The sequence below is a fragment of the Macaca mulatta genome, chromosome 2 (genome assembly GCF_049350105.2).
Source record: "Macaca mulatta isolate MMU2019108-1 chromosome 2, T2T-MMU8v2.0, whole genome shotgun sequence".
NCBI classification, from domain to species: Eukaryota; Metazoa; Chordata; class Mammalia; order Primates; family Cercopithecidae; genus Macaca; species Macaca mulatta.
Genome location: NC_133407.1, coordinates 150,427,746 through 150,444,011, shown reverse-complemented (window position 1 = coordinate 150,444,011; position 16,266 = coordinate 150,427,746). Strand labels below are relative to the sequence as shown.

Below are 16,266 nucleotides of genomic sequence, written 5' to 3'. Positions count from 1 at the left end.
ATTCTCTCATCTGCCACCATGTAAGACATGACTTTCGGCTTTCTCCGTGATTGTGAGGCCTCCCCAGGCATGTGGAACTGCGAATCCATTAAGTCTCTTTTTCTTTATAAATTACCCAGTCTCGGGTATGTCTTTATCAGCAACGTGAGAACAGATTAATACAGTATCTTTCCATGTGCTTATTGGCTATTTTTATATCTTCTCTTGGGAAATGCCTATTTAAATCCTTTTCTGTTTTTTGTTATCTTTTTAATTGTTGTAAGACTTCTTCATATATTTTAAAATAGATCTTTTAACACTCCTTATTCTGTAGCACCTTTATCTTTAACATATCCTAAAGCTCTGTAAACTGCCCGCCCTGTCGTCTTGCCTCATTGATTCAGTAGGTCAGTATTCACTGATCATCTACTGTGTGGAAGGTGGTGTGCTCTGCACTCTCAGGTTTATTCAGTGAATTAAATGCCACCTGCTTCCAGAAGCACAAAATAAAGTAGGGAGGGAAGCACCAGAGTGATAAGTTTCTATAGATGTTCAGAGGAAGAGGAGATGACTCTCAGCTGGAGGAATCAAGGACAGCCTGATGGAGGAGGCATTTTAAGTGGTTTTGCAGGATGCATGAACTTAAATGAGAAGATTTGGGGAAGAACAAGTTCTCTGTGGAATGTTGATGAGTCTAGTGTAACTTTTTGGGCTGAAATTTTTAGGGCTCATAAAGAGGAATACTAGGAACAGATTGGCGGTGGGGGGAAGGGGGCAGGGGCGGGGTTGGGGGGGTATTGAAAGCAGCTCTGCTGGGTTTCCATCTCAGAGACTGAGATGCATTAGATGACAGAAAAGCCTGTAGTTAAACTCCTGTGAAAGTTGTTCAATCTCACGGTTGCCAAATTTATTTGACCCCAGGGTCACCCTTGTTTTTTTCGATGAATAACATCTGAGGCACATACCTCGAGTTTTGCTGTCTTAGTTCACCATTACACAAGTAACAGTTTCTTAGTAAATGTTGGTTAGTTGGTTGGTCACTTGTTGATCATAGAATTGCATCAGTAATTCTAAGAGCTGGAAAGAACATGACACATTAGCTAGTCTAGCCCCTCGTTGTACGTTGTACGGAGGGAGGCCCAGAGAGGGGAAGCACATGCCCACATTCACCCCGTGCTAAATAAAGGAAGAGTCAAGATTGCAATGCACGTGTCTTTTCTCCTAGACCAAATGTTTGCTTCGGTTTTACTAAAATAATTTTAACCCACCACACATACAGCTGTTACCACTCCTGTCTAAAATACAAGTGTTGGGTTAGGGCCATCTAGGGAGGGGCCCCAAAGATGCGTAAAGGCACATAATTGAACGAACCTGTCGCTGACCTTCTGTGCAGATTCTTTTCCTTTGCTCTAAGCCTTGTGTAAGGCTGCCCAGTCTTACGATGAGGCGTTGTCTGATTGCAGAGGCCATGGGTTCTTGCCTCCAGCTAACCTGTTAACTGGTGGATCCTGGGTAAGTCACACTATGTTTTGGGGGCACAGCTTCTTCATCCATCAAATGAGGCAAACTGTGTTTCCCGCGGTCCTTCCAGCGCCAGCAAAGTGAGATGCTGAAGTGCTACAGTACACATTTACCACTGTCTCCAGGGGACCTGGTGGAGGCTTCTGTCACAGTCCCTGGTGAAAGATACCTGGAGTGCCTTCATGGGGCCTGTAGCTGTAGCCCCAGCCCCAGTCCCACCCCCAAATCTCCAGTGTTTTCTGAGGATTCTTGTGGAATTTTTTTCTATGTTAGACATCAGTGATTTAGTCTTAAAGATAAGCAGTGCATCCGTTGGATGAACTTAAAAATGCAAACAAGCACGAGAATTTTTACTAGGTTGGAAACTGGGGAAGGGAATGGGAATGTTGTTCTTAACCCAAGGGTTTTGCTTTCCACGTCACAGTGTATGCTGGTGGAATGAGTGATGGCTCCTTTTTTGGAGTGATTTCAGTCTGTTGCTGTAGTGGTTGTTTTCCATAGCAACCCCTGTTGCTACACAGCTGGCATCTAATGAGATGATGACCACAGCTTGGGGGTCCAAGCCCGAGGACTCCTCATCCTCTCGCATCCTGCCAGGGGTATTGAGAAACCCTGGGTGGAGAGGAGGGTCAGCTGGTACCATTTTGATGAGGGTTGATTTACAGTTGCTGCGTTCCTGGGGGTATCATCAGGGCTTCCCAGAAAATTAGCTGGGTTTGGGCTTCTGAAGCTTTCCCGTGGAACAGCCTCTTCTCTCTTTGTGGAGGAGGAAGTATCACAAGATAATTAGAAAGGATATTTTTCTAATTTATAAAAGTATAAAGATGAGCACTGCTTTTTTTGTTTTTTAAAATGAAAAGTTACTAAATAGCGAGTATAGGCCAACCAAGATCATATTGAACTTCTGAGTGTGGCAGGCCAGCGTGGGGCCTGTGTTTTAGGTATCTCATTTAAAATGGAAAGTTCCAGTTTGCTTTGGGGCCAGAATCCTTAAAAGAAATCCTGGCTGGAGGTGTATTATGGGTCACTGTATATTTGCTAGTTTATATCTTGCTGACTAAATTGGCCAAGTTTTTATTTTTCCTGGTAAATATTCAGAGGGTTTTTCCTCACTCCTTTCTCCAACAAAATCATATTTGTCATATGTGTATGAAGTAAATGCCTGTTGACACTGTCCACACATCTGTGATGATATGAAAATTAGTGGTGGCAAACAAAGATCCCTTTTCTTAGGTACCACAAGGCCTCAGATGAAGTTGACTTTATCCTCGTATTACTCTCAAATTGTGACCAAATGGAAACAAAATTGGTCAGGTCCGAGAGACCAAAATGTACAGTACAACAAAAGGGTTATTTGTGAAAAATTTAGGTGCTCCCCCCATGTGACTTAGAAAGTTTGACGTTTTCTCTTAATCGTTCGTCGTTATAAAGTTTAGAAGGTACACAACCTTTATTACCATGAAAGGCTATGCTTATTTTAATTCACAATGAGGCACAAAGTGATTGCCTAGTACAAAACCTTTTAAAATAGTAATGAAAAACACCAAGATGTCATACAAAACCTTTTAACACCAAGATGTCAAATCAAATGGAAATTTGGACCCTAATTTGATTGCCTAACTTCGAAACATGTTTCAGAACTGCACCGACCTACATATTATGCTTGTGATAAGTTATATGCTGAAGTTTTGTGCTGATAATATTTTAATGTGCAATTTTTAGTGTACTATAAGAATTAAAAGTTTATTTCCCGTTAAACGAGGTATTTATATTTCTTTTAACTTTAGGGGCAAACGTGTGAACTATTAGCCCATAAACTTTCCTCATTCTTTTAAAAGAAATTAAATACCAAGACTATAATAAAAAAACAGAACAAGCAGGAAAAGTGAGTTGGGCATAATGGTTTCATGAATGCAGTGAGGTCATTCTCCTGTCCATATCGAGTGGAATACCCATACGTGAAAAGACCGTTGGTATTTTAAATTAACTTTTGAAATTGTTTACAGCAAATGCTTTGGTGTTTTAAATTAACTTTTGAAATTGTTTACAGCAAATGCTTTTTGCCTCTCCCCCTGCTATTTTACTGCAACTTTTTATTTTAAACTCTACCCTAAAGAGTGATTGTGCTAGAAAACCACGTTGATGTAAAATGTCTCATGGTTGGCAGCTAACCGCATTCAAACCGTGTTCAGAGGATGGCAGGCGGCCCCGTCCCATTGCCAAAAACTTTCCACTGGGAGTAGTTTTGCAAGGGGCTGGCTGGGCAGGCGGGGAGCCTGGGGGACTGAGATGGGGGCCTTTCTCCTGCTCGGTGACTACATCATCTCTCTCTGCGTAGGTGAAGCTGCTCTCAGGGGAGAACCCAGAATGCAGACCCTGCCGGTGGCCTCTGCCCTCAGCAGTCACCGCACTGGCCCTCCCCCGATCAGCCCCAGCAAGAGGAAGTTCAGCATGGAGCCAGGTGACGAGGACCTAGACTGTGACAACGACCACGTCTCCAAGATGAGTCGCATCTTCAGCCCCCATCTGTGAGTTCCTCTGTTCTTATTTTGGCTGAAGGGTGCTCCGTGCTGGGGCCCTATTTGTTTTGCAACTTTGTGCTAATTCTGATGTTATCATTTACATACTTTATTTGAAAAGGATATTTTTTACAAAAATACTGCTCATCTGCCAAGAAGAAGGTAGTAAATTCATTTTGATAACTCGTGGTGCGATGGGAAGTCTGACTTCCCTCCAGCCTACTTGTAGGACCTGTTGCCTGTTAAACGCCATAGAAGTTAACGTCCCCTTAGAGCTTCTGCGAGTAGTTGAGTAGTCATCTGCTAAGCTTCGCTTTTTTTGCCTGTACATATTGATTGTTTTTAGGGGAATCAACATTTAGTGAATGTCATTATGCACCAGACAAATAGAAGGGAAGCTCAGCACCTTTTTGACCGAGCAGACGTCGGTGACGTTCTTACTCAGGAGTCTAGGATTGTACACACGGAGAAGCGTTCGTCCCACCTTACGTGCCCCTGGTACAAACTTGGGACCCTCCCATCAAGGGAAGCCAGCTTCCTATGCTCATGACAAGGTGCCACTCATCACATCCAGCCAGTCCTTGATCTGCCACTGACACTGTCTACCTTCTTGACACGAATTGCTTCAACTCTTTGGGCCTCAGTTTTGTCATTTGTGAAACACAGGTTGAAACTACAGGTCTCTGAATCTGTGCGACGTCACCGTGTTTCCATTGGAAAAGCCTCCCGCTTCCATGCACCCAGCTTCTCCCCTTTGCACTCTCCTCACGGCACACGCCCTCCTGGCAAAGGGAGAGGCTTCTCCCCAGTTTTCAGGACTTGGAGACACCCCACCAGCTGCCCAGAGAGTCTGCGGGGACAGTGGTGAGGGCAGTTGGTGTTCTCGGAGTTATCTTGCCAATCCTGGCAAGGTTGCACTGAGTATCCCAGGGAGTAGCTTTGCGTGTACAGGTACAGAGGTCCTCCTCCTTCCCCCTTCCCAAGCGTTCACTCCAGCATGAGTCAGTGTTTCCTCATTATTCAAGATGCTCCAATTCCTGAGGGCACTGCTGTTTCCCCACAGGAAGGTAGAGCAGGGAGGGCTCCTCCTTGGAGGCAGAGCTTCCGCAGAGAGGTGGCCCAGCTCCCGCCTCTGCTGCCTCAGCTCCAGCGTCCTTGCATTCCACTCGTTCCAGTCAGCTTGGACTGTTGTGTTCAGTCATAAGACACTGACAGAGGTATTTATCCTCAAATAAATCACTGCAGTGTTAGTCAGAGGCTGAGCCTGCAGTCTGGAGCCCTGGAATTTGCTACCATCAGGAATCCAGCAGGAAGGCCCTGCAAACAATGCACTCCGCAGGCAGGGCTCGCTTAACTCCTGGGTGCTGAACTGTTGCAGTTCATCCTTGTATTCCTGCGAATTTCTTGTTCTTTCCCATCCGCTTTTCCCAAACCCAAATAAGAGCATTTGGTCTTTTTTTTTTTTTTTTTTTTTTTTCCTTTTCATAAGTAAGAAAGGGGAAGGCAGCCTGCGGATGAACATGCCTTAATTTGAATCCTGATTCTGCCACACAACAGCTGTGAGGCTTTGGACAAGTCACTTAATTTAGCTGGGCCTAGTATCCTTGACAGTGATGTCCTTGTCATTGGACAATGACAACGATAATAGTTAATGTATAGAGCTATTATGAGGACTAGAGTTAAAATATGCAAGGAGCTTGGCACAGTATAGCACTTAGTTGATGGGAGCTGTTATTTTTATTCCATTGTTCAGATATTGGTTATGATGATAGAGAATAAGAATATATACATATGTATATGTGGTGGATTTAATGTTTGATAGTATGTGCCTTTTAGTTAGAATTCCTGGATTCAAATCCCACTTTCTTTATCTTTCATCGCAGATAATATTAATTCCTTCCTCATAGGATTACTGTAAGGACTTAGGTATAGTGCCTGGCAGATAGTAAGTACTCAGCTTTAGTCATTGTTAATATTATTATTAAAATGTTCAGAAAATGATTTTGTGGCTAGGCGCAGTGGCTCACACACCTGTAATCCTAGCACTTTCGGAGGCCGAGGCGGGTGGATCACCTGAGGCCAGGAGTTCGAGACCAGCCTAGGCAACATGGCGAAACCCCATCTCTACTAAAAATACAAAAAACTAGCTGGGTGTGGTGGTGCATGCCTGTCATCCCAGCTACTTTGGAGGCTGAGGCATGAGAATTTCTTGAACCTGGGAGGCGGAGGTTGCAGTGAGCCGACTTGAGACTCTGTTTAAAAAAAAAAAAATAGAAAAAATCATTTTGTAACTCTCTTGGTGGCTACAAATAAGACCTTGATGTGGGTCTGTGATGACACTATAAATAATTTTAAGTGTAAATAATAGAATCACCAAATTTTATGTGCAAGTCACAATTGACATTATTATGCAAAGTTTTAGGAAAATAGAAACAGGAGTGACTCCGTCTCTCAGACTCCCTTAAACCAGCCAGGTGGCTCCCCCCTCATTTTTTTTTATTGTGGCATAAAATATATATATTACAAAATATATTTTCTTAACCATTTTTAATTGTACAGTGTTAACGAGGAAAGGCAATCAGTGTAAGGTTAGGTCCTTCTGAGTGTTACTTGTTTACTGTGTGATAGTTATTAATTTTAGTAACATTACCATTGTTTGTACTGTGTTTTCTAAGAGCCTAATGACATTTCACAGGCAGATTGGAAAAATGCTGCCTGTCTGTCTTCTTCGTGTTGTAGAGTATTTAGTGCTGCTGTTTGATGAGATGTTTCCCGTTTGGGCTATAGCATCTCCTGCCTTTATATTTAATGCCTAAGAAGTTATCTGCAATAAATTACAGATTTATAATTATTTGAAAAGGAATAGCCTAGTGTATTTGTCTCTTTAAGCAGATTACAAAATGGTTTTTGTGCTTTATCTTCTTAGAGTTTGTTAATGACGTACAATGAAAATGTGATGTATTTTATCACTAAAGCAATCACAATAATTCTGGGGAAAAGAGTGTTCTTGGAAAAGAGTTTTGGCTGGGTGTGCTAGCTCATGCCTGTAATCCCAGCATTTTAGGAGGCTGAGGCAGGCAGATTGCTTGAGCCCAGGAGTTTGAGACCAGCCTGGGCAATATAGCAAGACCCCCATCTCTACAAAAAATTTTAAAAATTAGCTTGGCCTGGTGGAGTGCTCCTGTGCTCCCAGCTACTTGGGAGGCTGAGGTGGGAGGATAGCTTTAGCCCAGGAGTTTAAGACTACAGTGAGCTGTGATCACACCACTGCACTCCAGCCAGGGTACAAAAGGGAGACCCTGCCTCTAAAAAAGAAAGGAAGGGAAGGGAGGAATAAAGAAAAATAGTTTCAGAAGCTAGCTACCAGGGCCTGACAGGTGCATGGTTTGGCTGCATTTTATTATAACCATCATATGGAGACATTTTCTAGTAGAAAGATGGAGTGATCAGGTGGCTCTGAGCCAGAGTAAGAACCAACAGAGGCCGGGCGAGGTGGCTCGTGCCTGCAATCCTAGCACTTTGGGAGGCTGAGGTGGGTGGATCACATGAGGTCAGGAGTTTGAGGCCAGCCTGACTAATATGGTGAAACCCTGTCTCTACTAAAAATACAAAAAGAATTAGCCAGGTGTGGTGGTGTGCACCTGTAGCCCCAGCTACTCAGGAGGCTGAGACAGGAGAATTGCCTGAATCCAGGTGGCAGAGATGGCAGTGAGCTGAGATCACGCCATTGCACTCTAGCCTGGGCAACAGAGTGAGACGATGTCTTTAAAAAAAAGAAAAAAAGCAACAGAGAGTAAGACTGAGTTCTATCCAGTTTGATTTAGGGGAAGGGGAAAAAAGAGAGGTTTCCTTAGTGATTTCTTCAGAATTTTGAAAAGTAGAATTCCTGGGATTTTATTCCAGCCTCTTAGGACCTGGCATATTTGAACTCCTTATTAATTTTTTTGTTGATATTGTTACTGAACCACCAGGGGTTTGGTCTAGGCCTGCTGCTCACCACACAAAGCCAATGACTGGGATGAGGAGTATTGCCAAGGAAGAAGGCTTTCATCGGATGCTGCAGCCCAGGAGATGGGGCAAATCCATCTCCCCGATGGACTAAAGCTAGGGGTTTGTATAGCAGGGAAGAAATGAAACAAGATTTAACAAATAGGAACTCGGGAGGAGCAAGGACACAATCATGATGAAGGAGCGTCCCGGCATCTCTTTGTTTGAATGTAGTGACCTGGTGAGCTTCAGTTCTTTGACCTTTTTTTTTTGTTGAGAGGCCTGAAGGTCTCTTCCTAAGGAACTCAGATGAAACAAATATAAGTTTTAAGCTTTAAGAGTAGAAAGGTCGATTTCTGTGTTATTCACCTATCTGTGGGACTGTTGAGTTGGTTCCAATATGGTGACCTCGAGAAATACATTCTCTCTGTTTATTTCTTAAGAACATGAGTGTCTCTTTGGAAGTTGAAAAGTACTCTGTGTTTGGAAAGAGTGGATTAAAGGATGGGAAGAGGTAGAGTGGGATTCGTCTTGTGGAAAAATCAGTAAGTTTTTTTTTTTTAATGGCCCTTGATATTCAAGTGCCATCTGGTAAGAAAGAACTCTTTCCCTTTCGCCTGCCTGCCTGCCTGTTTATCTACTTATTATCCATGTGGACTCCGGGGTTCCTGCCTTACTCAATGAATTGTAGCTGTCCCAGAGTTGACAAACAGGAACTCCCTCCCCTGGTGGCATGTCCTTGTCATAACTTCCATTATTTTGTGGTGGTTGTTGAGCACTTTCTTATTTTCTGGCCTGCGAGTTGTTCTAGGCTCATCTTGTAGCCTACCTGCTCCAGCCATGGGATTAACTGTTTTTCCAGGGGACTCCAGATCCTTTTAGTGGGGAATAGGATTTGGAAGCCCAGATCCAGGTGCTAGGTGTTATCGTTACTATGGATTACGTAGTTTTTTCACGGTAACTTACTGTTACTATGATGACATTGCTTCTAGACTTGATTTGTCTAATAGTATGGCAGACACCAGCCACAGGTGTTGATTTAAAATTAAAAGTCTAGTTCCTTAGCGGCAGGAGTCACATTTCAAGCTCAGTAGCCACATGTGGCCGGTCGCTGCCATGTTGAACAGCACAGATACAGAACATTTCTATCATCACAAGAAGTTCTGTTGAACAGCATTGTTTCTACACCTTTTCCTGGGAAGAGCCAGGAGATAACGAGTTCCTGGCAGTGCTCCAGGGCTAACCCACTCACCTGAGCTCCTCCTCGCCCTCCCCATTCCATACTGTATCTCCCTGGTTCACCAGTAAGAACAGCATCCACACGTACTCGTGGTCCATTCCTGCAGTGCACGTCAAGTAGGTTCAGAATCACGGTGCCAATACCACTTTGAAAAATAAACTAAAAAGAGTTCAGGATTTGTTTATGGTTTTTCCTTCTCCCAAGCAGAGGGTATAATAGTCACAGGATGAATCTGAAGAGTTACCTTCCCTTTTCTCCTCAGTGTTGTCATGTTATTTGAAATACATTGTTAGGTTCATTCATTTCTGTTTGCATTCAGTTTTAGACTTTTTCCATCCTTTCAAATTTTATTTTTTGAATATGTAAGATACGAACATGCTCCCCAAAGTTAGAACTGTACTAAAAAGTGTGCTTTTAATGTTACTCCCTACCCTGTCTTGTTCACGCCTTTTGCTCCCTTCCCTGCAAGCAAAGCATCCTTCTTGTGTTTCTCGTTTGGTAAATCAAGCAAATACATGAATGTTTTATCATTTCCCCTTCTTTCTTACATGTGCGATAGCCTACTGTGTATACTCACTTTAGCCTTGGTGTTTTTCGTTTTTTTTGCTTGTTGGTTTGAGATGGAGTTTCACTCTTGTTGCCCAGGCTGGAGTGCAATGGCGCAGTCTCGGCTCACCACAACCTCTGCCTCCTGGGTTCAAGCGATTCTCCTGCCTCAGCCTCCCGAGTAGCTGGGATTACAGGCATGCGCCACCACGCCCGGCTAATTTTGTATTTTTAGTAGAGATGGGGTTTCTCCATGTTGGTCAGGCTGGTCTCGAACTCCCGATCTCAGGTGATCCACCTGCCTTGGCCTCCCAAAGTACTGGGATTACAGGCATGAGCCACCACGCCTGGCCGCCTTCGTGTTTTTCAATGACACATTGTGGAAATTTTTTCCTACCAGCTCCTCACTCTGGGTTTCGGCTGCGTGGCACTCCATTGCCTGCATGCACTGAAGCTCATCCAACCAGTCCCCTATGTTTGGACATTTTGGCAATTTCCAGTACTTTACAATAGTAACAATGCTGCAGTAGATGACCTTGTGCATTTGTAGTATCTTGTGTATTTGTAATAGAATTAAAACTCTTGAAGGCAATCAGTGGGTGCAGTGCCACAGTATGGTAAATTCATACCGGTTGTGAGAGTCATTCTAGGCTGCTTGGTGGGTAGAACCTGGAGAGGGCTCTGTGCTGAAGTGAAGAGGTTGTCACCTGTGTGTGTGTAGACTTAGAGTGGGACGTGCTGTTGAACTGTTCGATCAGTCACCTGTGAGGAAGGAAACCTTCGTTGAGTGCTTACTTTGGACCGGCCCTGTGTTGGACACTTGAAATATATTATCTCATTTAACTCTCACAATAATTGTGACCCTTTAAACTAGGTAGGCACATTTCTACATCTGTCTGTCCAGCTCTGTCTTTTTGTCTACATCAGATTGATTTTATAAAAGCAAAAATTGAGGTTGTGAGAGGATAATGTGTCTAAGGTGTTGGCAGCTGGGACCTGCTGTGTGTGACACCAACACCGGTGATCATTTGATGATGCCATAGCTACATCCCACCTGGGGAATTACAGGCAGCTTTAGAGGTGCACATCATATGTTTAAGATGACACTTGACCAGTCTGTCTGGCATGTGTTAGGTGCTAAATAATTTCATGTTGACTTGAATTGGACCCTGTCTCAAGGGGAAGTGCTGTTTGAGCCCACATTCCTGTTGGAGCAGGCATCCCCTCTTTGATCAGCGGTATACATTTACAGCATATTTGCCCCCGACCACAGAATAGGACAGAGCCCCCAGGCTCACACTGGGATCAAAGCTGTGGTCACTAGCCTTGTGCTCTCTCCAGCTGCGTTTGCCACAGACCCACTGAGCAACCCATAATGAACGAGGAAGGGCCCAGTGAAAGAAAACGCAGCCTCCCCTCGCTGATGGGGCGCCTTTGAAACACCGTCCTGGTGTGAGATGGGCCCCTTGTTGTCTTTGCTTCTATGATGCTTCCTTTGAAGTGTTTGCTGGAGTCCGATGTCCCGATTTTGTTGTGCCCTTGAGTGTGTATTCGACTTGGGCTCTCCAGCTCCTTTCCTCCTCTTCCCTCCCTCTTCCTTTGCTTGTGTTGTGCTTTCATCCTTCATTGTTCATCTGCTGTTTTGTTTTGTTTTATTTTTTCCTCGCCCTGTTACTTCACTTTTCTCACCATCGGGGTGAAGAGAAAAAGAGGGAAAAACAAACTCAAAACCACGAATTCATTCAGCTTGACAAAAGGTTGGAGGAAGCCTTTGAAATCAAGTGCTGGGCATTTAATAGAAACTCAGTAAGAAGAAGAAATTGATGATTGGCTAAAATGGAATTGGGGGTTTTCCCTGGATTTTGTTTATTTTTTGCAGAAGAGTTGATTATATATTTGAGACCTTAAATGTTCTACAGTATCTGTAGTTTTTGGTATCTGGACGTAAAATCTTTGGCAACATGATCATACCCTCTTTGGCAGCTGTTGCTTCTATGTCTTTAGAGCCTTTAGTTTGGATGTATATGGACCAGTTACCAAGAGACTATTTCACAAGTTCCCTGAGAGTGAAGGAAGCAATTCCTCATTTCGGGTTAAAACTGAACCCAGAGGAAATTCAAAAGCTGAAGTTATTTTAGTCCCTTGATCCTGCTAGCAACTGGGACATTGTAAACAGTAATGTGTATTTATAGGCAAAACATGTTATTGTGTTCATGTCTACATTAGCCTTAGAGAGAGCCGAACTTTTCATCATGGAGAATGACGATAGGTCCTGATTCTCAGCATCCAGAGAATTGGGAGGGCTTTTGTTTCAGGGCTTGTTAATAATAGCAGTGTGTGAGCCCTTGTGCGCTGGCACTGTGCTGTGTACCTCATGGGCATGATCATTGCATCCTCACAGTTCTATGAGGTGGAGACTATCGTTATCCCTTCTTTACAGATGGTAACACTGAGAGTTCTGTAACTTGTTCAGGGCCACACACACTGGTAAATACCAGAGCCAGGATTCAAAAGTCAGGCTGTCTGATCCTAGTGCCAGTGCTCTCAGCCACCAAGTGATATTTATGTTAATAGCACACGTATCCAACTGCGATGAATCATTCGATCCTGGACCCTAATGCCTGATAGTTTGGGACGATGCAGCTTAAGCACTCTCAAATCACACACTACTGAGGATATTTGGGAGGTGGGGACTGTTCATTTTAGCATGCACAAAGGAGGATGGAGGGAAGTGAAGGGGTGGAGACCCTGGGACGTTAGTAGTTCGGCACACTCCAGGTCCTCACAGCCTCACCAGGGTTCCCTCAGGGATTGTGGAAGGGGGAGTGCTGTCCAGCTGCTCCCAAGAGGCCTGAAATGAGTCTTTGTACAGGTGAGAATCCCACAGGAACAAACAAGGGGTTTCTTTATACTCGGGAAGCTGCTTTTTAGTTTGTTTTAATTCTTGTTTAAAATCTGTGGCCCAATTTTAAGTTAGTGGCCCAAGCCAATAGTAACCTTAGCCTAAAAGATTCAGAGTGGAGCATTTTATAATTTGCTTTAAGCATTTGAAGACGTGTGTTTTTTTTCCCCTCCAGATTTCATAAATCAAAGCCTATGGAATGGCATCCTTCTAACTATCTGCCCGTTCTTTCTGCCACGCCTCCTTGGCATAGTCTAAACTTGGTAGAGTCAGTGCTGAAATTGTATATTCTTTACTTTCATACACTATTTTACAAGTATTCCCAAAGGCATTCCAGGGTTAAGAGGATATTTTATGGCCATAAATGTAGTTGTCCTAAGTTACTAATGTAGAAACTGCAATATTGTTGTTACCTTGGGATTTTTAATTTTGTTAACACCCCCCTCCACCTCGCCTCATGTGTATCAGTTGTGTGTGTTTCCATTCACGTTAGGGAGTATTGTCACCTAGGAACTGATTCTCTGTGAGGTTTGCCGGACCCCTCACACTTTAGAGTTGTAACCTGCCTTGCCTGAGGCAGAAGCAGAGCTGCTTTTCTCTGAGGGCCACTCTTGCATCTGCAGATTCCGTGGAAGTGTTTTGCTAATGGAGTGTGGTACCTTTAAGTAAAGGTCACAGGCCTGACCTGTGTTGCGTGGGTTTCTTGTTTGTCAGGCTAGAGGCATTTTCTCATTTTCACAGTTGAGCTGAAAACAAAGGCCTCCTTATCCAGAGCGGGGAGCTGTGCTCTTAAGAGCTGACATCAGCCTTCTCCCAGCAGGCCTCGCTTCTGCCTTAAGAGTCTTTGCAGAGAGCTGGGAAGGCAGTTCCCCATCTTGCTGCTGGCATTTTTCTGGCCAAACAACGACACAGAATGAAGAAATGCCAAGGGGGGCAGGAGTCAGAGAAGCAGAACAAAGGCTGTTCTAGGCTGCACTGGAGGCTTTAGCCTCTGTGGTTCTAATCTGTGCCATGAAGTTTATCAAAGTGGGACGAAAACCTTGAAAGGACTTTTTTCTCAAAGAGGAATTCCTATTAGAGGACGTGTGGGGTATGTGACAGAATGTGCATTGGTCTGTGCAGAGTCACCTTGTAACATGATGCGAGGGTATTCAAAACGTAAGGAAACAAAACAACCCAGGAGTCGGCTGTTTTCCTGTTCTCTAAGCGGGCTTTTTGGAATGCTGTCTTCGTGAAGATGTTTCTGCTCTGGGTACATGTGTAGCAGCTGTTTTTATCCGTAGCTAGAGGGTTAACCTCGACATTGCCTGTGACCTTCATAGACCTCTTATTGTGACACAAAGCCAGTTTGTCCTGAATGTATACGAAGTGCTGTCCCAAATCTACATTAATCGATTTGATTGAAGACTGGGAAGATAAGTGCTAACAAATTTGGCTAGGTGTGGCTATTGATGGTTCTTTTATTTTCCTCTAATTTCTTGCTTATAAAGCAATTATTTGCCTGTGTCACATGCAGCTGGAACATAGCAAGGTGGTTTACAAGCTCCACATTCTGTATCTGGTGTAGTTTTTGCTTAATAAATGGCGGGTCTTGCTCTCTATCCATTTTGCTGTTTCTCTGGGTTAAAACACACACACACACACCACACACACACGCTGTCTTCATTTTGAGATTTCTTCACAGATTGTCTCCAAAGCATAATTAGAGGGCTTAATGTTGCAGTAATGTTCTGGGTCTGGCAGTAGCTAGAAACTGTGCCAGACAAGGGATCTGAGTTCTGGATCCAAGCCTTCCAGCCCCAGCAGAGGCAACATGTACTGCAGAATAGAAGGAAGCAACTGTTGCTGCTGCCCTCTCCTCCAACTTCTTATACTACCACTTGCCTTTCTTCTTGAAGAGACCTCAGAATCATGCAGCTAATGAATCTACACAGAAACAAGCTCCAGAAACCGGGCCACGGCCAAGTAGAAAGGACAAACCAACTCCTGTTAGGTCAGGTCAATGTAGAAGCACCTCTGAGAGCTGAAATCTTGCGGCATCCCTAAATTTCCATGTCACTGAACCCAACCAGGGATGGTTATGAGTTTTCTAACTTGTTAGGAGTCATTTCTTCAGCTGCCTCTGATACCTGGAGTGACACCCCTCGCCACTGCTCAGATTGTCTTAAAATGCTCTTCTCTCAAGATGCTCTGAGGGAAATGAAAGTGTTCCCTGGTCAAAGTTCGGCAGGTCCCAGACTCCGTCTTCCGGCTCTGCTCCTACATGCTAGCACCTTTCAGGCTTCGAGAAGTCTTACGTACAGAAACACTGGTCAGCGGAGCTTCTCAAATGGAGTTGGCCGTTGAATCTGCTGTGGACTGAGTGGTGTCTCCTCAAAATTCATGTATTGAAGCCTCAACCCCCGATGTGATGCTCTTTAGAGATGAAGCCTTTGGGAGGTGATGAGGGTTTGATGAGGTCATGAAGGCAGGCTCTGGTCTGTTAGGATTAGTGCTCTTATAAGAAGAAACAGTGATCTCGCTCGCTGTCTCCCGACCACATAAGGACACAGCAAGAAGGCGGCTGTCTCTAGGCCGGGAAAAGCGCCCTCACCAGACACTGACCATGCTGGCATCCGAATCTCAGGCTGCCAGCCTCCGGGACCATGAGAAAACAAACATCTATTTAAGCCACGAAGTCCACCGCATTTTGTGATGGCAGCTCAAGCTAAGACAGAATCCTTCATCCCCCTTTCGTAAGACCTATTTTTAATATTCCTTGGAGCATACTTGCCCTATAACTATTACCTAACAAAAGGAGCATTTTATTTGAATTCAAAATTCTCTTATCACAAACTTGCAGACTTGCAAAGCGCTGGTGCTGTAAAGCTTAAGTGTGAACATGAAATGGTGTTTAATTCCTTGACTTGGGGCTGCTGGGTGCCATCTTTAATGCTTGGGGCTTTCAGAGAAATTCACTGAGGCCAGAGAAATTGGGGCAACTTGAAGTTCTGTCCTCCTCTGACCCCATGCCTGCTTATCTTCCATCCCTACCTCTCCCCGCCTCCATAGCTATTTCTAGAGAGATGACCTGATCTTTATATCCACTCCCTAGTCCAGTGCTGTTATCCATACCAACAGTTCTATTGAATCCTCCTCCTGCATTCAGGAGTGACTGCTGGTTGCCAGGTTCAGGCAAGAGTGCAGTCCCTTGTCTTACTTGGCTTCCTCTTTCCTGCAGGGCTCTCTTCCCCTGCTTCCTGTGGCCCTTTCCTGGCTTTCTTTGGTCCCCTCTCACCTCTGTGGCCACTCCTCAGGATCTTCCAGAGACTCGTCATTAGTGATATTCTCCAGGGCTCGGGCATTCTGCCTGCACAGACCCTTCTAACCAAGTCACACGTGAACCCGTGGCTGGACTTGCCATGATAGGTGGAGTCCCAAATCTTTGCCTCTAGCCTAGACCAAGCCTTCACACCCCATAGATCCACCCTCTCACTGGGTGTTGTATGTGTGCCCTAAATCCAGCACCACCTCACTGGAATTGGCATCCGCTGCCCTGTTCTTCTTCCAGCACTTCACCAGGTCTGCTCCTT

At 44.4% G+C, this 16,266-nt stretch overlaps 1 protein-coding gene across 7 annotated transcripts in view; it reads left to right on the top strand.

The window, feature by feature from the left end:
• Positions 1-16,266, top strand: part of VGLL4 (vestigial like family member 4) — a 164,326-nt gene that overhangs the window by 114,953 nt on the left and 33,107 nt on the right. For 6 of the 7 annotated variants that reach the window (XM_015130229.3, XM_077990227.1, XM_015130230.3 and 3 more), the window contains 1 exon segment: positions 3,839-4,028. In XM_015130229.3, coding sequence (XP_014985715.1) covers positions 3,839-4,028 — 190 coding nt within the window. 7 annotated transcript variants of the gene reach the window in all.